Here is a 22,459-nt window from a genome sequence, read left to right as displayed (position 1 = left end):
AATATAATATCCCAGTTGGACACTTTTTTCCTTCTCTAGGGTAATTATGTTTATATAATTAGAAGAGTAAATCTATTGGCAGAGGCAACCCCAATACTAGGATTAAATTGGGGTGAGCTGTATGAAAGTAAATCACAGAAACCTGCAAGGTGTCATTCAGAGTTAAGCCTAGCAAGACACAGACAAGCACCTGGCTGCTATGGGGGCTGGAGCTGAAGAAACTGGTAAAGTAGTGAAGGCAGTTTTGAAAGTCTCTGAAAATTTTGGCATATACTGTAGGGTTGTCTAAAACCTCCCCAAGTTATATGCTTCTTGGTAAGATCTACCCTATACATCTTGGACTTGCCAGGAGGAGAGAATTTTAAAAACTTATGTAGAAACAGCTTGGAAATGGTGCTTTTAGCACTCATTTCTCTGATTTCTGTATAGTTTATCAGATTAGTGAGATAGGATCTTGGACACCGCGTGTGTATATCTGCATATGTATCTGCCAGGTCATGCATGGATTTCCTTATTTTGTTCAAGAGTGAGAACGACTTATGTATAATGGTAACAAGTATTTTAATGTACTTAAATGTTAGTGAAAAGGATCGAACAGAAATACAGTTTATAGTGGATAATCTCTTTGAATCCCCTTATCTAGTGTTGCTAGAGAAGGTATGTCTTAAACGGCTGAGATGCTTTGGCATCATGTTGATTATCCTTTGTAAGATGAATCAGTTTTTGTATAAGAGTTTTGCTGAAATAGTTTTACTGGGAGACCCTGATTAATGTTCGTCATAGAACGTCAGTTACTAATTCTGCTTTATTTGCACCTACAGCTACGCACACCTGGACATCTACAGCGGGTTGAACAGCAACTTAAACCGCCAGCACCACAGACTGGAATCTCGCTACAGCAGCAGCTCTGGAGGATCATATGAAGAGGAAAAAAGTAATAGTCTTTATTTTAAAACATTTCTATGAATAGAAAACAAAATTTTCACAAGTTAATACTTCTGCTGGAGGTTGTGGAACATAAAGAAATGGGCATTATCAGTGTTTTTTGCATAAACCTATTAAAAATTAGGATTTTTAAAAATCTTCTTCCATCTTATTACTACTATTGAAGTCTATCATACATTTGGTTGCAATGAAATGTGGAAGGAAGATAATACGCTTCGTTCCTTTCATTGTCACCTGGAATGAGTTGTGAACATCTTCCTAAATGAAATGGTTTTACTGTATTTCCTTTGACAGTTAGGCACAAGAAACAGAGATGAGCAGGATGAAGATGAGATTTAGAAAAAGGTGATGGAAAAGAAGTTCTTTAAAAAAAAGAAAACTAGAAGTAATTGTTCTTTTAAAGGATAGCATTCCTTGGCTTGTCTAAAAAAAAGGGTACTAAACTTTTTTGAAGCCATAGCAAAGGAAAATATATCAGGGAAAAAAGTTCTCTTTATGTACATCTAATTTTCAAGCTTGTTCTGAAAACGTGTTTGGGGGTTATTTTTGTGATCTATGTTTTGTTTTTTCTGACATGCAAAGGTATGGAAAGAGGTAAACATTTCTCCTGAAACTCCATTATGCCTTTGGAAAGATTTCTTTAAGCCTCTTTTAGAAGAGGCTTATTAACTATGGCTACTCTTGTACCAATGCCTAAGATACAAAATCACCCTGACAATGCTAGGGAAAGCCAAACAGGTCATGTAACCAGGCAAAAATGAGGACAGTGGTCAGACAGTAAATGATGTGTTATATTAGTGGGTCCTGCGTGCTTGGTCAGAGGAGCTGTTTGACTGAACAGGTTGTTAGTAATTTAAACGACTTTGTACTTCACCCTGCATGGGATAGTCAGATATATTTCAGTCACTACAGTGGTCCCACAGACTTACGTTTCAATGAATTTTTTACTGACAGTTGATCTTCCTACCGGTTGTTTGGGTGCGTTACAGCGCACGGTGCAGCACTGCCTTTTCCTTACTTTTCTTGTGTGACTGAACAACAGGAGTTAAATTTCTGCATTTTGAGCTTTCGATGTCAGTATGGAACCCTAGCCTGTCTGTGCTATATTGAAGCAGCAAGAGTCCATTAGGATCTTCTGATACACTCCTCCATAACTGATTCTTTGCACACTGTGAAGATTAGAGTGAATATGTGGTTCTTACTGCCTCTGTCAAGGAGGTGAAACCTAATGTCCTCTACAGAGGTTGTTGTAAGGGCTGAACAAACTAATGCAGAATCTGCTGAACTTTGGGTCAGTAACAGGTTAGTGACCTTCTGGGCAGCCAGGGTGTTTATTACTGTTTGGATAGGCATTGTCCGTTATCATGGCTGCAGTAATTTTTGGTTTTGTTTGCTGTTTGTGATAGCAACACTGAGTATCCTGAACTCATGATACTTCACGTTCCATCAGTAAGAAATTTGTCACTTCCAGTGGAGAAGGTGATAACGAGCTGCTACATGTGTGAATATCTGAAATTTCAGCAGCTATACTTCCAAACAGAGAGCTGGTAGAATCACTGAAACACTGAGCTGTTGAGGCAGTTTCCTTGTTTCTAGTTTTAGCTGATAGTTATGAAGTCCAAAACAACTTTTAAACCAGAAAAGTATTTTGGGTGTGTTAACACAGTACACTCTCATACCAAATAGCTGATGTTTTTCTTGCACTTTTGAAGCTTGCTTAATCAAAAACTAAGTGTCTTTGTCTTTTCTTGACAAATTTACTGATTTTCTGGGCAGTAACTTTTATCAACCAGTGGGATTGGGCTATGCTGTTGTAAAAGTGGCAATTTCCAAGTTACCCCATGTATCATGCCAGCATTATCTGACACATAGAACTGGTGGGGTTTTGCTGTGAGACCTATAAAGATGTGCTCTTGAGGAATATTTCCTTTGCCTATGATTAAATGCTCTTCAAGATGAGTTCAGTTAAATCTTAGGACCCAGCCTTAATTCACTCCCTATATGACATGAGGTTTGAAATTCAAGGAAATTACATCAGATTACTTTGCCTTTTATCATAGTCTTTATGAACCTATTCAAAAACATCTTACTGTTATGTGTGTAACTTCTGTAGAATCATCCTTATACTAAAAGAAATAACCACTTTTTTTCTTTTAAAAAACTGTGTCTACTACTACTGTTTACATCTGGCTCCCCTTCCCCTCTCCCAGGTCTTAGCTTTTCAAGAATTTAAAAATAGTTCTTCAGAAGACTGTAAGATACAGAAATATGCATTATCTATATATTTCTGGCTTAATTTTCTGTTGTGTTAGGTGATTCAATGCCTCTGTATTCAAACTGGCGGTTAAAGGTGATGGAGCACAACCAAGGAGAGCCTCTCCCTTTCCCACCTTCTGGAGGCTGCTGGTCACCGCTGGTAGATTACTTGCCTGAAACTTCTCCTCCGGGCATGTCACTTCACAGGTAGCTATTTTGGCAATGCCAATGGCAATTCATTATGTTTTTATTTGTGTTGCACAAATATAGTAATTTGAAGATAGCAGATTAAAGTGCAGTTGATAATACATTTGTTTTCTGTGGGTTTACTCACAGGTCTAGCAATTTAAGATTACTCAACCTTTTAATCTGGAGGATTAAATTGTTTCTATTTTAATTATGAGCGTTCATCTTTTCCCTTGTAACACAACTGTGTGAATGTTTATAGACTGAAGAATACAAGTTAGAAGCATATGAAGCTCTTTGCAGCTCTTCATGAAGTTCATGTTACATTCTTCTAACAAATTTTTTTGTTTGTTTTAGATGCAATATAGCAGTGATTCTTTTGACTGATTTGATAGTTGACCACAGTGTAAAGGTGGAATGGGGAGGATACTTGCATCTTTTGCTTCATGCAATTTTTATAGGTAACTAACTTCTTACAGAAACACAGTAACCTGAGGAATTCTCAGCTGTTCTTTCTGATATTTAATTTTTGCCATTGTACTGAAATCCCATTAATTTGGTAATATTTACAGTATTTTTTAAAATTCAGTTAAATGTCTTTCAGCTTGATTAGTGTAATTAAGATTTTTTTGGAATTGTTTTAAGGCACTTTCTTTTCGAGTCACTTTTACGTCTTGTACAAGACACAGTAAAATTCAATTTTTTTCTTTCTGTTCCTATATGTAGTAATTTTCATACAGAGCACAGATTAAGTTCTTACTTAAAACTAATCTTACTTAAAATTACTTTGTACTTTAATGCTGCATGGGATTATCAGATATATTTTAGTCTGATCAACATACAGTTTGTTAAACTATATGCTGTTGTTTCTATATTGAAGCACTGAAAAAGCATTGTTTAGTGAATTATATATCTGTTATTTGGTAAAGTATAGCATACCAATCTGAATACTGCTATTTTTTAAATAATGTAATTCAGCATGCCCTTCAAATATCATAAAGCCTTGTCATTTTCCTTCTGTATTAGGTTTTGACCACTGTCACCCTGAAGTCTATGAGCATTGTAAACGACTACTTTTGCATCTACTGATAGTGATGGGCTCTGGCAGTAATGTCCAGTCTGTTGCTTCTGTCCTACTCAGAAACAGAGAGTTCAATGAGTCCAGGGTGCTTACTGTCAAGCAAACTACCCATTTAGATTACACTTTCACAGGTATGCTTTTGATTTATTATGTGTTGCTGGTTAAAATGACATGTGAAGTTATCTCTTCTTACAGGCACTATTAAGATTTCTCTTGTCTGTAATATTTTCCTGAGCCCTTGCCATTAAAATGTATTTCTTTGGATTTTAATGAAGTCAAAAAGAATAGAGTTCTCATTAGCATTTTGTGCTCAGTCATCAAAGTAGGGAGCACAGTTGAATAATGAATAGTAGTGGAAACCAAAGAGGGAACTCTGGGTTTTGGAACTTTAATACAGCAGTTTTTATTATGCCTTTGAAAATAAAAACCAAGAAATTACATCTCTGACTTGTTTATAGCAACTTTAAATTCCCAGGTTTTGTCAAATGTGATTGCATTTTTTATTGGCTATCAGAATACTTTTTTGAGATACTGCCTTTTAATATTCACCTTAACTTCACAATATTGTAATTATACAATACACTTTCTATTTCTATGTATCTGTTCATGAAGGGAATATTCTGATGGTGAAAGTGTATTGTAGTTTCTTTGAAATAGTTCTTTTTTAAAAAAATGTGGTATTTCATATTATTTCAGTAGGTGGCAGCATATTGCCATACAATTGTTTGTTCTGTTTTGTTCGCATCAGCATTGGTTTTATTACTTAGCGAAAGTAGTCATCTGATTTGTGAATTTGGTTTTTGTAGCAATGAGGAATTAAAAACTGTGCATAGTGGAAGAATTATTTTATATTAATCTGTTTGGCAGAACTTTAATGTTGCATCTACACAGTGGCATATACAAACCATTCCCTTCCTAATCTTTAAGGGCTTGAATAAAACTATCTAAACATGACACAATATTCTGCTATTATTAAAACAAAGATGTCTGATAGAAATTAGAATAAGGTCAGCATCGAACATTTCCAGCTGGGGATTAGGATAAGGTATTTACAGGTATGCATGGCTAGCACAAGGTTGGACAAGCTAATTTTAAATTTTATTTGAGCTGGCTAATACCCCAGTCCAAACTCTGTGGTTCTATAGAGTGAAAATTTGCAGTGGATGTCAGTGAGTCTTAAGTTTATTTAAATACAAGTGTTAGAGTCCAAGGCCCTGCCAGTTTTCCTTGCTAGTTTACTTTCTCTCGGCCATTCATAGATGCATAGAAGAGCAATGTGAGGAGTCACTGCGGTTGTATTTTTTTGCCACGTGATTCTTTATACAGAAGAGAAAAATCTCCTGGTCACAAGTCTAAGCTAACTTCAGAGAAACTCTGTACAGCCACAGGGGCTCTGCTTAGGGTCGATTCACTAGATAATACTTAGTATTCACTGATTTCGAGTAATGTCAGTTACACTGGGACTGGGTTTTAACAAAAAAAAAATTATCTGCTCATTAGTAGGAAGTAGTTTGTATAATTTTTTAAATTAAGTTGAGATGCCTCCGAAGCTGATGAGCTCTCATAGTACTAGTACAAAATCAAGAATAATACAGGGGTTTTAAAAAGGGATCTAGCAGTTCCCAATTAAAGATCCTATAAGCCATGTGAAGAATTTGCATATATGAGACTTGTTGATTTTGTTGAAATTATTGCATCCAATAATTTTCTCTCTTTTAAGTATTCTTACTACATTTACTAAGTTATCGATCTTTTTAGAGGGCTATTTTTTCTTTTTATATATTTAATATTGACTGTCAAAAGTGCATAATCATCTTGTTTCAATTTCAGCAGGTGTTCATGATTTTATACCTGATTACCAGCCCTCCCCAATGACAGACTCAGGGCTTAGTTCAAGTTCTACCTCTTCTAGCATCAGTTTAGGAAATACAAGTGCTGCCATTTCTCAACTGCACACCACAATCCTCAATGAGGTTGACATTTCAGTCGAGCAGGATGAAAAAGTGAAAACTCTTATAGAATTTATTACCTCAAGGTAAGATTTCAATTTTCATTTTTGTCAAGACATGTATTTTGTGGAAGAATGGTAACCCTGTTATTATTTAGCATCATGTTGTCTAATTCTGTCTCTGTTACATCACCAGTAACTGTTTTTATGTGATACACATGTGAAAAGCTCTAACTTTCCAACACTTTCAGAGAATTTTGACCACCCTGTCAAGTCCTGAGTGTTTAAAAGTATTTTGCCATGTTTTATTCTGAATTAGGGCAGGAATACACTGAGATGTTAGGGAGATGCAAGACTTGTGTGCAGTTAGGGATTATCTAGTAGTAGAGAGCTGACTATTCAAAAATGAGGAATTTGTTGCGACGAACATCTGTAAAATCATCAACATTTGTGCAGTTTATATAAAGCTTTCAAGATGGTGTAAGTCTAAAATCCTACCTGTTTCTCCATGCTTTTGATACTTTTGCTTTACCTCAGCCTAAATTTGTAACAGTGTGGTGTATCAATGGAAAGAAAATGGGAAGAAAGGAAGTTAAGAAGTGCATAATGCTGGTAGTTGTGCTGGTTCTTTCTTAGAGAGCTAACTATTATGCTATAACAATACCACAGAATATCTCTGCCTAAATTTACCCAGTTATTTCAATTGGATCTGATACGTTGCTTTTCACTTCGTCTTAACTTGTTGTTTATTGTATAATACTGGTCAGTTGTCAAAATTCTTCCCAATTTGTGCCTGGAGTTCTAGATGGTTTCTTTTATGTGATACATAGTAGATTCTTTTGCAACTACCCGTAAGGTTCAAGTTCCATTTCAATGATATTAAGGACAAAGGCTATGTTTTATATTCTGTTTACTCTTTTTTTATATTTTTAGGAAAAGAGGCCCACTTTGGAATCATGAAGATGTTTCAGCCAAGAACCCTAATATAAAGAGTGCTGAACAGTTAACTGTGTTTTTAAAGCATGTGGTATCTATATTTAAACAGTCTAGCTCAGGTATGTTAGAAAACAGACAATGCATGATCAAATGTGCAAGTCTGCAAACTAAATAAATTTTTTTTAACGCGTGCCAACACATAGGTTATCTATAAAATCACTCTAGGTAATTACTGCTTCTAAATAATAGAGTTTTCTTGTGTCTTGCACACTTCAGTTCATGTTTCTGTTATGACAGATTTAAATATAATCTTTTAGGAATGAGATAAAACATCTTATTAGTTTCTTGTGAATACTTAATATTCAAATCATAAATGTTTTATTGTCTGCAAGTCTCTCTAGCATTAAGTGTTTGGCATACTTAACACCTGTATTTGGTGTTTATATTCCTGGAAAGATTTTTGAGACTAATACTTCTTCAGAGAAATGTAGAGTATGTGAGAATATTTTAAATTTAGGAATGACTTTGGCAATTTACTCTTCAGTAAATTCAAGTGGATTTGGTTTTTTATAAAGCAGTGTTGCTTGAGTATTTATTCGCCTTCATAGGAGGATATCAATTGGAACATCGTCTCAGTGAAGTCGCTTTGCAAACTGCGCTTTCGTGTTCCTCTCGACATTATGCTGGGAGGTCCTTTCAAATATTCAGGGCTCTGAAGCAGCCTCTCACTCCATCTACACTTTCTGATGTTCTCTCCAGACTAGTAGAAACTGTTGGAGATGCAGGAGAAGAAGCTCAGGTATTTGAAATTTTGCCCCCACTTTATTAGAAAGCTAAGTCTGCCTAAATGACGTACGTGCATTATTAGTTCGATGACAGCAAAATTTAAAAGCATCGTTTTATCCAGCTGCTTTTTAAGTATTTCAAATATCCCAACAGTTTTAATTGTGATGCTTTCTGAATTTCACCTAATTGACTGAGGAAAAGTTGTGCACATTCTCTTCTACAGCAATAGGATCTTTCAGAGAGTTTGATACATCTATTTCCAGTAGGCACCTTCTCTTTCATTGCTAGAGAATACTGAGATCAGCCATATAAAAAAAATTTAGGTTTTCTTTTGTTAAGAACTTAACCTGATAAAGTGTAAACAATCATTCAACTTGGTGTCATTGTACCAAGGAGTGTATCTAATCTTTTAATACTGCAAAGTGACTATGAATGATTTCATCCTTCAATCCATCCTTAAAAATAATGCAAACCAGAATTAATTCAGTAAATAAATAAATTTACTTACAAATAAATTGAAGTTTTTCCTTGTCTTGAAGCTATACTGCTATCTTGAGCTGTCCCATCAGGATTGTATTCTAATTGAAGCATGAAATAATTTAGTTACTGATTTTATATTTATATATTACTATTCAGTAGATTTTCTGTGATCTTCCTTGTGCATATTGCATACCTTATAATGGCCTTTGGCTTTCCCCAGGGTTTTGTCATAGAGCTGCTTTTGACTTTAGAATCTGCTATTGATACATTGGCTGAAACCATGAAGCATTATGATCTGCTTTCTGCCCTTTCTCAGTAAGTTCTTTTATTAGTCAAGCTTCATTATGCATTTTTATACATTTGAATTATTCAAAATCTGTGTTATAAATGTAATGAAATAATTTCTTGTAGTCTTGGCAGAATAATTGTATCCATATAGCAAAATTGCTTGCTGTCATGTGTTTTTATCATTCTGCCTCAAGCAAAACATGTAAGAATCTAGATTTCCTGAGGATATCTTACTGCCTTTCTGATTTACCCTCTTGGGTCCAATTTTTTAAAAAAAAGGTGTTCAAAGAGTTCCTTATGGCTTAGTTCTGAAATGTTGTCAGTTCTCCTTAAAATTCTTGAATTTAAAGGCTCTGCAGATGTTAGTCTGTCTTAGGCCTCAGGTTTGTTGTCCATATTTAAGAAGTGTAACTGAACAGTCTGAGTCATTTGTGTGTTTCATTCCAGTTTGAGTGGTTACCTTGATGACCTTTTATCAAACTGGAAAAAAATCCCCTCATGTACAGACATCTGTATTTGTTTGACTTCCTCACAAAGTTTTTGAAAATGCTGAGATTTCTAGGAATATATTCAATTTCTCAGTATCAGAATAGAAAGGTGTTGGGTTTCCTAGGTCAGATACCTCAGACAAATACATGGTAATAATTGTATTAATTAATTAATTTCTCTACTTTTATCACGTCTTTAAGTAAGTTGGGATGCTAGATCATCACTTACACATAATCTTTTACATGCTATCGGCTAGTTTTTCTAATTTTGCTGTAATTTTTATGGTATTCTGGGATTGTAACAAATATATTTGGTAGAAGAGATAGCAGGATTCTGCAGTCTTGTCCTTATGCCATAAGGATATTGGATATTTTAATAATAGATACAGAAATCCTGTATTTACATGTGTATTAACTGCATGTGTATGTGATTAGTGTAACATCACTTTTCTTTCTTCTCTTTTTCTAAACTCTATGTTATTAAATTATTTTGCATGTAACAATATGTAATACTGATTTTTATTCTAGAACCTCATACCACGATTCTGTAATGGGAAATAAGTATGCAGCTAATAGAAAAAGCACTGGACAGATAAATCTAAGCACAAGTCCCATTAATAGTGGCAGTTGTTTGGGATACTACAGCAATACAAGGAGTAATTCCTTGAGACTGAATTTAATGAGTGAGCGGAGAGGCGACCGGCGACGGAGCAACACACTGGATATAATGGATGGAAGGATAAATCATGGTGGAAGTTTGGCCAGGACTAGAAGCCTCTCCTCCCTGAGAGAGGGAGGGATGTACGATGTGCAGCCCACTACTGACCCTGTCAACATGATGGCCACCATATTTTGGATTGCAGCTTCGTTGCTGGAGTCAGATTATGAGTATGAATACCTTCTGGCTCTCAAGCTACTCAACAAGCTTCTTATTCACATGCCTCTGGATAAATCAGAGAGTCGGGAAAAGATAGAAAAGGTGCAGAATAAACTGAAATGGAGTAACTTTCCAGGCCTTCAGCAGCTTTTCCTGAAAGGGTTTACTTCAGCCTCTACGCAAGAAATGACAGTTCATCTCCTCAGTAAACTCATCACAATTTCCCGGCATGCTTTGGTGGATCCTTCTCAGTTAGCAGGTATCTTTAGTAAATATGTAATAAAAATATATTCTTTCATCAAATTAAGTGGAATCAAAATCAGTAGTGATTATGCATTTGCCTTGAAGAAACACTTCAGTTAAATGTTTTCTGCAGTTGTCTATATTGCACTGCTACATAGTAGGAATACATTACAGACTATGATTATCTGACAAGCAAGCTTGCAGGTAGACTTTATGCACTGACTGTTCTTTGCAAGCGAGTTTTAAGAGCTGTGTATTTTTTGTCATGATCTTGTGCTAACTAGCTCAATTAGCACTATTTACACCTTTTTAGAAACAATGTGACTATAGTGCCTGAAATTATCCAGTTTCATGGTAGTTTTGCTTAATTGGTCCAGTGATGAGTTTATTTTTATCATGCATTTTTATACCTAACACAGACACATTTATATACATTGTTCATACATACATACTTAGGTACATCTATGTGTATATATAATTTATATATCTGTGTGAATGTATGTGTCAGGCTGTAAGAGTTTTAAATACCGGATAACTCCGCTTTTAAGTCATCTTAAAAACCGTAAGGGCTCATATAACTCTGTTTATTTATGTGTTTAGGATTTCCTCTAAATATCTTGTGCCTACTTCCTCATCTGATACAACATTTTGATAACCCAACTCAGTTTTGTAAAGAAACAGCTGACAGGATAGCAAAGGTATGTAACATGATGCTTGGAGAAGTATCCAGGAGGATATATATAGCAGCATTGGTTATGTATTTTTTGGGGTCCCTTATGATTCTAATAGTAATATACACATAACTGTAAGAGGTCATATTTAAAGATGTGATCCAGTCCTAATTTGTGTAGCTGGGCCTCATATCAACCCCTGAGTTTCTGTTTATCAATGAAAAAACACATTTAGCTTATTCTGTGAAATTTAGATTTCAAGAATAAATTTTCTTACTAATGATATCAGTTACTTTTTCTTACTTGTCTAATTTTTCCATTTGTAATTTTGAGTGTAAACCTAATCACATTTTAAGCGTGCTTCCTAATTTTCTTATGACAAGGAACCGATTCTTACCTTTCAGACTGGTAGACAGGGAAGAAAAGGTTGTATGTGCTTTCTATTACTTGTACACATTGAAACACACCCCGAAATATTTCTGAACTGTAGTGGCTGTTAAAGCAGTACATGGTGCACACCAGCTGTTGTCAGCCAAGATGGTGTTGCAGTGGCTTGACAGAATCTTTATTTTGAGGAAGAATGTGGAAAGGGACATAGGAAAGAGCTGTCTGGCGTAGGAGATGCAGTCATACACCTGTGGCTGCCCAGGCTGTGACACGTGAACCACTAAGCTGTGCCCAGGATGACTCAAAGTGTAGGTGCCTGATGCGAGTCCAGAAATTACTGCTGCCCTTCAGTAAGTGCATTATTAGAGCGAGAGATATTGGTTGATCATACCAAATGTATGATAAGTAGATAAACTTGAAACATGAATGCCACAGTGCCAAAATTAAACAGAAACTGTAGGTCATGCATATGTGATTAGTTTGATTTCAGTTATTAGAAAATAACTGAAGTGAAATCTTGGAAATGAAATCTTGGAGTGAAATCTGGGAGAAGTGCATAATGACTCATGAATGCTTGGATTTAAAAATAAAATTTCTACTATAATTAAATATGGTTTTGCTTTTCAGGTTTGTGCAGAGGAGAAGTCACCAACTCTTGCCAATCTGGCTCATATGATGAGTTTATACAGTACACACAGTTATTCCAGAGACTGTTCTAACTGGATTAATGTAGTGTGTAGATATTTGCATGACTCTTTCTCAGATGCCACATTTAACCTCATAACTTATCTTGCAGAGGTAAATTTTTACTAAAAGTATCTCATGTTGACAATTCATTGCCAATTCCTAATTTCTCATGGTTCTGAATATCGAGGCGAATAAAGCACATCTTCCGTAACAGGAAAATATTACTAAAATGTTCTAGGATGTAGAAAAGGGATGACTACTGCCATTTTAGAGTGCAGTAATTTATATACCTTAAAATGATAATCCCTCTAATGAAAGATCTCCTTTTGTGAGAGGAGTGTTTGGCAGTAGATGTTTGTATTTTGTACTACATGAATATACACTGTCTTGGCTTCAGCAAAATACGCTCAGTGCAAACTTTAAGAGACTTTCTTTAGTCAGGTACATATGTCTTTATGACAACTTTAAAAATAATTGCAACGTTCAGTTGTAAGTAGTACACAATATATAAAAAGATAATTTAAATTATAGAAATCCATATATCATTCTGTCAGCCATTCATATAGGAAAGCTGTTGAGTACCTTGTGTGAAAAGCTTGTAGAGCTTGTCCTTGAAGTGTATCACTTCAAACTGATTGAGATTTTTTTTTAATTTGTTCATTTTTACGAATGACTTTATATGTACCTACTTTGTTGGTAAAACTGCATTTACCAACCTTGTTTAAGGTGTAGCTGTAATTGTTTTTTATACAGTTTTAAGATTTTGTATTAGTATGAATGCTTTTATGTAACAAAAAGTGTTTTGCTATTAGATGCTTTAGGTCTGTGCTAAAAACATGTCAAAATTCAAGGGCAAAAATGAATCAGGACAAAAGCCATTGTGCTGTTGCATTACTGGGTTTTTTTGTGCTAAAACAAAAGTTTGATAAACAGTAAGTGGTACATTTAAATTTTGTGATGGGGACAATAAATATGTGTGCAAGTTAGCTGTATTTAAATGTTTGCTTTTACTTTTTGCTACAATTTAAGGCCCTAATTAAATTTTGTATTTTAAAAACCTTTTTTTAGCTGTTAGAGAAAGGCTTATCCAGTATGCAACAGTCCTTGCTGCAGATCATTTACAGCCTTCTGAGTCATATTGACCTATCCACAGCACCAGTGAAGCAGTTTAATTTGGAAATCATAAAAGTTATTGGTAAATATGTTCAGGTAGGTACTCTGAAAAACTGTAAAAGCCTGTCTGCTTTTTGTCAAAATGGTACCAAAATTACACTTGAATTTTGGGGGGAATTTATTTCAGATATAAAAATTGTTGTTTGAAGTCAGATTCCATAGGGTTTGGGTTTTTTTTCTATGTACTTAATTCACTAGATGCTTGTGTATTTGTCCAATGTGATTTGCCTCTGGTGGAACAAGTAATCTGGGTGAATGTGCATCTTTTTACAGATGTAAGCAACTCGTCATATGTAGTTAAAGAAGATAATCCTTCAGCTATTAAAATACAAGGAAATGTTTATTGCTAAGCTGCACAAATGTATTATTTTTGTGTATATGTTTTAAAAAGAAAATTTTATGGTTAAATGTGGATTTAAATCACTCTCAGTAATATATCCATGAGGAACTTTAAAGTGCACCTTAACAAAATTGAGTACATTTTTTATTAAAGAAGGTCCCCAAAAGATGAACCGTAGTGTTTTGCCCACGGTAATTTAAGCCTTTGTATTTGAAACACAAATTCACTGAAAATCTATTTCACAGAAGAAAGTCTAGCATCTTGCTGAAAGATTTTATGGAAATGCCTGGAGCATAAAACCATTTCAGTGCACAACATTCTCTTCATTTTTTTCTTCTGAATTCCATTATTGCTGAATGTATTTCAGTCAAATGGTTTAATCATAATTACCAGGAAAAGTCATGTTCCCTGGCTGTTTTGTTATTGATGGATATATACTTTAGATATTGTGCTCCTGTCAGAGTGCATTAGGCAAAATGGAATGATTAGCATTAGCTACAGTTTTTATAGCCTGGCGGCATCTTGCTTCACCTCTAACCTCTCTCTGAGCTTTGTATGCAAGCCCTTACTACCATGGAATGTAATCTTAATTAGATGTAAACTACTAAAAGATGGTACTAGCGAAAAATATTCCAGAAAAGTCTTAACATATTTTTGATAAAATAAAATATGTTACTGTAAATGACAAAAAAAAAGATCATAAATTATCATGTCTTGTTTAAGTGTGCTTCTACTAAGCTTTGGGTTTTTTCAGTCCTCTGCAATCACAACAGCTGTAAATAAATTTAAGTTGCTACAGGATAGTTCCAGTTTGAGACTCCTTTTTTTTATGTTTATGATGCACAGAAATTCAGGAGATTATTGAAGACTCCCATTATCTACAAAGAAGCATAAAGCATATACTACTTAGAGCATTGAAAGGGGTGTTTATTTTTTTAATGCAATAAAAAAAATATTTTAACAAACATAGCCTCCTAATTTAAAAAAAAAAAAAGGCAGACATCATGCTGATTTCAAAAATTGGAAGATTTAAGTTTCAGGCAGAATCCTTGCATTTCCAGGAGTAAATCTTTGCATAAAGCTGCTTTTATTTTATGTCTCTTCTTCTGATTCTCTCCATAGTGTGTGTAATTGAAACAACTGAATTATTTACGTTGCCTTAATCATCTTTTTAAGGAATGTGCACTTAACTCAGGCTCTGCCTCTTATATTCTCACACTTTTTCCATAGCTTTTTTTAAGCACTCCATTGGTTTGATACTAAAAACTTTGTAGATGTTTTCACTTCTTTGTTAAAATCTTTCGTATTTCCTCATGCTTTTTAAGCACAAAATAGTTTTGCTTGTTTCAAATTCCATTTACTCTGCCCATAACTGTAAAACAATTAAAGATGCCAAGAGGTGGAATAGTTAGTTTGAATACTATCAGTTACTGTAGTTAAGCAATAGTTAAATACTCTCAGTTTCAGTCTTCTGGGTCACAAAGGGCAGATGCTTCAGACAATGGTAAAAAACAGTGTAACTACTGGGAAGGAGGGACATAGACCAGAGTCTGGTGTGGCTGGCCCAGTGACCTGGAGCCCTTGAGCCTGCGTGGATGGACCTGGCCACCCACCATGGCATGGCCTGATATCTTGCCACTGCTTTCCTGGCACTTCAAGGTCCAAAGCTTCCTACCTGTGCTAGCCCCTTCAGCCATGTGTAAAAGATCAGAGGTTTTGGTTTGGGGATTCTTGCAAAATGCATAAAAATTGCTGTCTTGGTTGAAGGGATTGTTGTGTGATTTTTGTATGTTCTCTTTAGAGTCCATATTGGAAGGAAGCCCTTAATATTTTGAAACTGGTGGTGTCTCGGTCAGCAAGCCTTGTTGTGCCTAATGATATTCCAAAGTCTTATGGAGGTGACATAGGTTCTCCTGAAATCTCTTTCACGAAAATTTTTAATAATGTCTCCAAGGAGCTACCTGGGAAGACCTTAGATTTTCATTTTGATATATCAGAGGTAATTATTATATTTAAATGACAATGCACTAATGACTTGCTGTTGCAAACTCAGATGTTATTTTCTACATTTATATGTTTGTAAATAAGTACAATTGTTAAGAATGGCAGAGATTGAAGTTTTACGTACTCGTAAATAAGAGTCATACTGGAAGATAAATTTCGAATTCTTTTATGTTGTGTATTTTCCTTTTCCCCCTTTTGAATGTCTGGAGAGTTAATTACTAAGAGTCAGTAAGATTATTCTCAAGGGTATCTCAGCTGTGTCAGAGAGCGGACAATACAGCTGGCTGCTGCTTGCAGCTGAACATACCAGGCTTTCAACAAATGAAAGGTTGTGTATTCAAGGGCTGAGAGGATTAAAACCCTGTACTGCAGTTTTAGCATGACTTTGGAAGGGGGAGGAAATTCAGAGGAGGGGATAGGATACAAAATACAAGAAATTCAAGGTAAGAGGGATACAACTGGAGAAAAACCTCCTGTAGTTAAAAATACCGCCCATACCACCAATGATACTCATTCTACATCTGGAAAGGGGAGCATAGGCAAGTGACTGCTGTGTAATGTAGAGATGTGAAAATTGTAGAAACCTTAGAAGTGATCAGAAGTAAGAGCTCCTGGTTGAAGCTAACCCTAGATAATGATTGGAGATATAGATGCCTTAGGAACATTACTTAAATTGGTAAGTACATTCACTACTGAAGTTTCAGGGCATGTGGATAATTGAGAGGCAAGATGAATTCCCATGGAGTTCATTGGATTAGCATTTGCTGTCAAAAGGGTTGCATTTGGTCATTGTTTTTTCAGAAGCGTGTGTGTGTTTGTGAAGTTGCTGGTCTGTGAAAACAGTTTATTCATGTCAGGGAATGATTCTGCAGAGAAGCTTTGCAGCTTTTAAAACAGTTGGTTTTAAAATGTGTTTAAAAATATAATTGGACTGTCAGCATAAAATGTGCCTAATTCAAAACCACACAAGTGGGTAGAATGGCAGCTTGCTGCATAGGGTACAAGTACTCAGCTTTGTATTTCCCAGTGTACCAAGGCTCAGTGGATTAGACATGGGCTTTACAGAATGCTTACAGACAAGCCCTCCTACGTTTCATATGATGAATTCTGAAGTCAAATATGTAGTCTTTACTATTATAGATTTGAATTTTAAGAAAGTGTTTGTTGTCTTTGCTAGACACCAATTATTGGGAATAAATATGGTGATCAACACAGTGCAGCTGGTAGAAATGGGAAGCCAAAAGTCATTGCTGTGACCCGGAGTACTTCTTCAACTTCATCAGGCTCCAATTCAAATGCACTGGTTCCTGTCAGCTGGAAGAGACCACAGCCATCTCAGGTACATTGTGCCTCAAACACTTTATACATGTATTAGAGACAGTGTTTCTGAATGTAGAAAAAAAAATGTATTGAAGTGTAATTTGAAGTCTGTATTATGTCTTAGTGAAACAGTAAATTAATATAGCTAAAGCTGTAATATAACTAAAAGCTGATACTGGTGAAAAGTAAAAAAATTTAAGATTCTTTTTAGAGGATGTCAATATGCAATATGACTAGTTAAAAATTCATATTTTTACCTGGACCTTCAGCAGCTGCCATGCTATGTGATTTTCTTTGGTACATTTTTCAGAGAAGGACGAGGGAGAAGCTAATGAATGTGCTTTCTCTGTGTGGTCCGGATTCTGGTCTTCCCAAGAATCCTTCGGTAAGTGGTGATGGTGGTTTGTTTTGGTTTCTGAACTCAACTAGCAGAATGCCATTGCATTTTTAGGTGTTGGTGGAGTTATGAGCAGTGGATTTGGACAAGCTAGTTTTGGTTCAGCAGTTCACAAATCCAGTCGAAGCATTAAAAAGAAGAATCAGAAGTAGTGGATTACTGTTATTCCTCAAGGACTCCAGTGGGCATGGTTGTCTCAGCTAGAAAAGAGAATTGAACTAGGTCTCCCCTGTTCTGACTAAATCTCTATCTAGTCCATAATAGATGCTTTTGAGAGAAGGGGTAGCCGTAGCTGAGGACTGCAAGGGTGTTGATGCTGTATTGAAAATATCCTAGAATCCATTGAAAATAACCAGTGGATCATATACCTTGAAACTAACATGGTTATTTATAGGAACGAAAGTCGTAACTGTTGAGTAAAAATAGGTTGATGGTTTTACTTCTGTGTAAAGAACTCTGCTGGCACACTACGCTTGATGGTGGTGATGATTTTGACAGCTTTTAAAATAAAGTGAGTAGCCTACCTTGGTTATCATCTAGAACATTTTTTTTGTTGTTGTTGCGTAGAAGTTCTTAGCTAGGGAAAAATATTGGTGGGAGAAGGATCCTTTTAATCTAGTGGAAGAAGTTAAATAAAAGGAGATGCCTGAAAGCTGAAATTGAAGAGATTTAAAAGCATTGCACAGAAATAAACAGAATATTGTCATTTGTGAAGGTTATCATCACAGTAGGCCAGTACTGGATCCCTTTTAAAGGTGTACAGTCCTTCCACAAAAATTCGTAGGTGAAAACAATATGGTCTGTGTCATGTGGATGGTTATTATGATGGATTTTTTGATTCTTAAATTTGACTGATGTTGTGGTTATGAAAATGAAGTTTGGATGATATATTTTTCTCTCAACTTATACCTTTGTAACTCTTAGTTACATTAAGGAGAGAATGATACCACTAATTTAAAGGTGTAGTTTAAAATCCAACTAGTCTTGAAGCAAAGTATTATCAGTATAGGGGTATTCACATTGAATGCCACTAATTCCATTAAATGGCAGGAAGCTGGATAGCTGACTTTTGGAGTTACAGAAATTGGAGGTTTTTACTTCTATTTTTACCTATATTTGCAGGTTGTGTTTTCTTCTAATGAAGACTTGGAAGTTGGAGATCAACAAACTAGTCTAATTTCAGCAACAGAAGAAGTGATTCAAGAGGAGGAAGTGGCTGTAGAAGACAATACCAGTGAACAACAGTTTGGAGTTTTTAAAGACTTTGACTTTTTAGATGTTGAATTGGAAGATGCAGAGGTGAGACCTTGGGGTTTCTTCTGTGTATTTCCATTTGAGAACATTTTAAAAATAAGGTTGTGTTGGTGCAATCCTAAGGAATTGGCAGCTCTGCTAACTAATCCAATTCAAAAGAATTTATGATGTGATGGAGCTTAGATTAAGAAACCTGGGCCAAAAACTTTGCAGGGTTAAGTTATTGCAAATTGTTAGCTGGTTTTGGAGGGAAGAGTTGAGATTTTTTGGGGAGGATTTAAGTGACTTTATCTGAAAGTGAAGTGATATGACAATGTAAGCCAATGTCAGCATGAACACCTGGGTACCATGCAGGAGAAAACTTAATTATGGAACAGTGTGTTAAGAAAATGGCATAATCATTGTTTCTGATATGTTTCTGGATTTTGAAAACTTCATGAAAGGCTTTCAAAGTAACACACCATATGATACACTATCTCATTAAATACTTGCTCTCTATAATTGCTTGCATTGGCTTTTACATTATATCTGGTCTATTGCAGTTCTTACAGTTCCTCCATTCCTCTTTCTGTCAAAAAGAGAGAGGAGGTAAACAAAATTAAGTATTGAGAAATAGTAAAGATTCTGTTAACAACTTTTACTTGTTTTGGATAAATAAAAGGCTTCAAAATTTGCTGAAGCTTAAAAGTATGACTGTAAAAGGACTGGGGAGGAAAAAGTCAAATGTTTTTGTAGTTTCTTGCAGTGGTTTTGTTACAGTCTATACAAAATATGGAATTAGCAATGGAGATCCTTGCTGGTCATGAGTCCACAAGCTGCTAAGAATATCTGCCTATCTAAACACTGATTGTTCTCCTCTTGATTTATCTAGACCTTTTTACAGGGTTTCCCCATAATTCTTTAGTTTTATCTCCCTTCCTCCTGCTACCTGTGTATTGCTTCACTTCAGCCAGTATTTGCACCTTCTAGGAGAAGTACAGGCTCATTATGGTCTATTGCATAGATGTAACCACACACTATAGAGACACCATTTCCTGTATTGAATGCAAGTAATCAAGCAGTTCAGAATTCAGGCTTAGTAGTATTAAAACGTTAACACTAGACAGGACTTTGCAGATAGGATGACAAAAGTTGAAAACTTTGCCAGACAAAGTTAACCTTTAACTTCATTGTCTGTGTTACTTTAATAGTAGATAATAAATAAGAAAATGCAGTTTCTTTTTTATTGCTTGCCTGGATGCAACATGTAGTTCTGTACTAGAGAAAAAAAATTAAGAGCACAGGTAGTAAGAATTCAGGATGTTACATATATACATATATATATATATATATATATATATATATATATATGTATGAAAGCTCTGGCTTATTTTTTCACCAGAAATATAGAATGTTCTTTATTGCTAATAATTAAATGTCAACAGTATGAAGTGGGGCTTTTACATTAAATTCTGAGTAATATTCAGATTAAATTTAAGTGTTTCAGCCCACAGTAGTGGTACTTTGTTGTGCTTGAAATTCTTTTGCTTTGCCATAACTTTTCATCTTCTTTTAAGCAAAAGAAATCACTAAGAGAGATTAAAAAATGTTTAGTTTGTGTTGCATATTTAATGCATCATGGTGATTTCTTAAGCCACAACAAGAAATACTCTCTTAAGGCCGTTTTGGAGCCATGTTTGGGGCTAGATGTGGTGTTTTAGTAACTGTAGATGTGGTGAAGTGAACTTCACCAGGTTTTTGATATTACTTAGCTGAATTGTTGAAGGCTGATGAAGTGCTTGAGAAAATCAATCATTATTGTACTTGTGAATTAAAATAACAGTGTTTTTAAGATCTGGTGTCACTTAGTATGATGGATATTTGAAACCCAAATAGCTCAGCTTGAAAATGCACAAAAAGAATGGATCCAGCTATTGGTATTCAGGGTGCACTTCATAAAACTGACACGAAGTACCTCGTAAAACAATGACAACATCATCTTTTCTACACCCTGTATATAATTATTGTTGATAGTGTTTTGTCAGTTGGATGTGGTCAGTATAGATTCATGTGTGTTAGTTAAAGAATTTCATCAATGTTTGTTGAAACAGTTGCTTTATGTGTTATGCTAGAGAAAATGTATCATGAGCATGCTGATTTTAGTGTTTTGTCCTCAGTTTGGGTTTTTTTTATCTCATTAGAAAGACATTCTTTTAAATACTAGCTTTCTGACTAAAGCTTTTTTTCAGAGCTTGAATCAGTCTTTTACTGTTGGCAAATCCTATGTAATAAAATATTTTTCCCTGGTTCTAGAGTATCTTTAAGTGTTTGTCCTCGTTCTTTCTAATTATATGTGTTTTCCTTTTTGCTAACCAGGAGCTGCAGGTAAGTTGCAGCCTGGTGCCCTGGCTTGTTCTTCTGTTGTTGTCTGTGATGTGTTTGTACTTTCTAGTCAGATTATAAAATCAATATTGATATAGTTCTAGATTACATATTGAGTTACTTTCCAAGAAGATATTCAAAAGACTTCTACTTCATTTGCCATTTATTTTATTTACAAGCATTTAACAAGGTACTTGAATTTTTAATAAAACTAAAGGGCTGATTGAAACTCTGTTCATGACGCGTTCAGTACTCGTGTTTTCTCTGTCACATTTGTGTATTAATTTAATTACGTTGAAATTTGTACATACCATATGTGTGCAAAATTTTTTTGTTACAGGGTGAAAGCATGGACAACTTCAACTGGGGCGTTCGCAGGCGCTCTCTTGACAGTATTGACAAAGGAGACACACCGTCCCTTCAGGAGTGTCAGTACTCTGGTAGCACACCCAGTTTGAACTTGACCAACCAGGAGGATACCGATGAGTCTTCAGAAGAAGAAGCAGCACTGACTGCAAGTCAGATACTGTCTCGTTCACAGATGGTAAGTTATTTTTCTGTGAAAGAAATCTGAGAACTTAAGCTTTCCCTAGCACATTTAATGGATAAGTGTGGCTCACACTTTCAGCCTAAGTGACATAGTAAAGAACTAAATTAGTGTGGCTAAGCTTCTTTTTCATAACATCCTCAATGAAGGAAAAAATTTGCTTTACGACATTGGTGGTACACAACAGATTTATAATCTTAGTACAATATTAATTTTTTTATTGTCTTTACTATATTTGTTTAAATGTAAGCACAAAATTTCATGTGTTTTATATAAAGTGTGTTTCTTTGTGGATTTCTAGATCAAACCCCCCCCCCAAATGCTAAATAAGATCAAGAATATTAAGTGGTCACATGGGGGTCACATGGTCATGTGTTTAAGCACAGAAATTGCTAATTTAATTATGGATTTTGAAGTCTGTGTACATATCACTTAGGAAAATCAAGAATGCTGGCCACTCAGAAGTCTCTCTGCATTACATAAATGAAATTAAGAAAAAGTTGACTTCATAGGGAGCAGCTTGATGAGTATGTTGGTTTTCAGACTTTAGGCAAAGCTTGTATTAATGTTGCTCCCAACAAAGAGCTCTACTTTTCAATTGTTTCAGTCTAGCAAAAAAACTTTTAAAACAAGAAAGGAAAATAATTTTCCTTACAGGAAACCCTTCTTTTCAAAGTGAAATGTTTCAGAAATGCATGTGATGCTTGTAATAGTTCTAGTGTAAAGCCGTGAAATTCATAATATGTAAATAAGTTCAAATAGCTAACAATACTGAAACAGCCTGGTTCAAAACTAATGTATTTT

At 35.2% G+C, this 22,459-nt stretch overlaps 1 protein-coding gene across 15 annotated transcripts in view; it reads left to right on the top strand.

Annotated features, from left to right (window-relative positions):
* The window catches only part of FRYL (FRY like transcription coactivator), a 170,066-nt gene that overhangs the window by 123,250 nt on the left and 24,357 nt on the right, over positions 1-22,459 (top strand). For 9 of the 15 annotated variants that reach the window (XM_048304983.1, XM_048304980.1, XM_048304981.1 and 6 more), the window contains 18 exons: positions 822-934; positions 3,258-3,408; positions 3,745-3,848; positions 4,414-4,599; positions 6,299-6,503; positions 7,350-7,471; positions 7,961-8,151; positions 8,839-8,933; positions 9,923-10,530; positions 11,115-11,212; positions 12,200-12,370; positions 13,328-13,468; positions 15,574-15,771; positions 16,954-17,115; positions 17,407-17,481; positions 18,616-18,792; positions 21,103-21,111; positions 21,449-21,652. In XM_048304983.1, the coding sequence (XP_048160940.1) occupies positions 822-934; positions 3,258-3,408; positions 3,745-3,848; positions 4,414-4,599; positions 6,299-6,503; positions 7,350-7,471; positions 7,961-8,151; positions 8,839-8,933; positions 9,923-10,530; positions 11,115-11,212; positions 12,200-12,370; positions 13,328-13,468; positions 15,574-15,771; positions 16,954-17,115; positions 17,407-17,481; positions 18,616-18,792; positions 21,103-21,111; positions 21,449-21,652 (3,010 nt within the window). The remainder of the gene's footprint in view (positions 1-821; positions 935-3,257; positions 3,409-3,744; positions 3,849-4,413; positions 4,600-6,298; positions 6,504-7,349; positions 7,472-7,960; positions 8,152-8,838; positions 8,934-9,922; positions 10,531-11,114; positions 11,213-12,199; positions 12,371-13,327; positions 13,469-15,573; positions 15,772-16,953; positions 17,116-17,406; positions 17,482-18,615; positions 18,793-21,102; positions 21,112-21,448; positions 21,653-22,459) is intronic. The other 6 variants (XM_048304976.1, XM_048304975.1, XM_048304972.1 and 3 more) reach the window with 3 other exon arrangements.

This window comes from Corvus hawaiiensis, chromosome 5, assembly GCF_020740725.1.
Source record: "Corvus hawaiiensis isolate bCorHaw1 chromosome 5, bCorHaw1.pri.cur, whole genome shotgun sequence".
Classification (NCBI taxonomy): Eukaryota; Metazoa; Chordata; class Aves; order Passeriformes; family Corvidae; genus Corvus; species Corvus hawaiiensis.
This window is presented reverse-complemented; position numbering and strand designations above follow the sequence as displayed.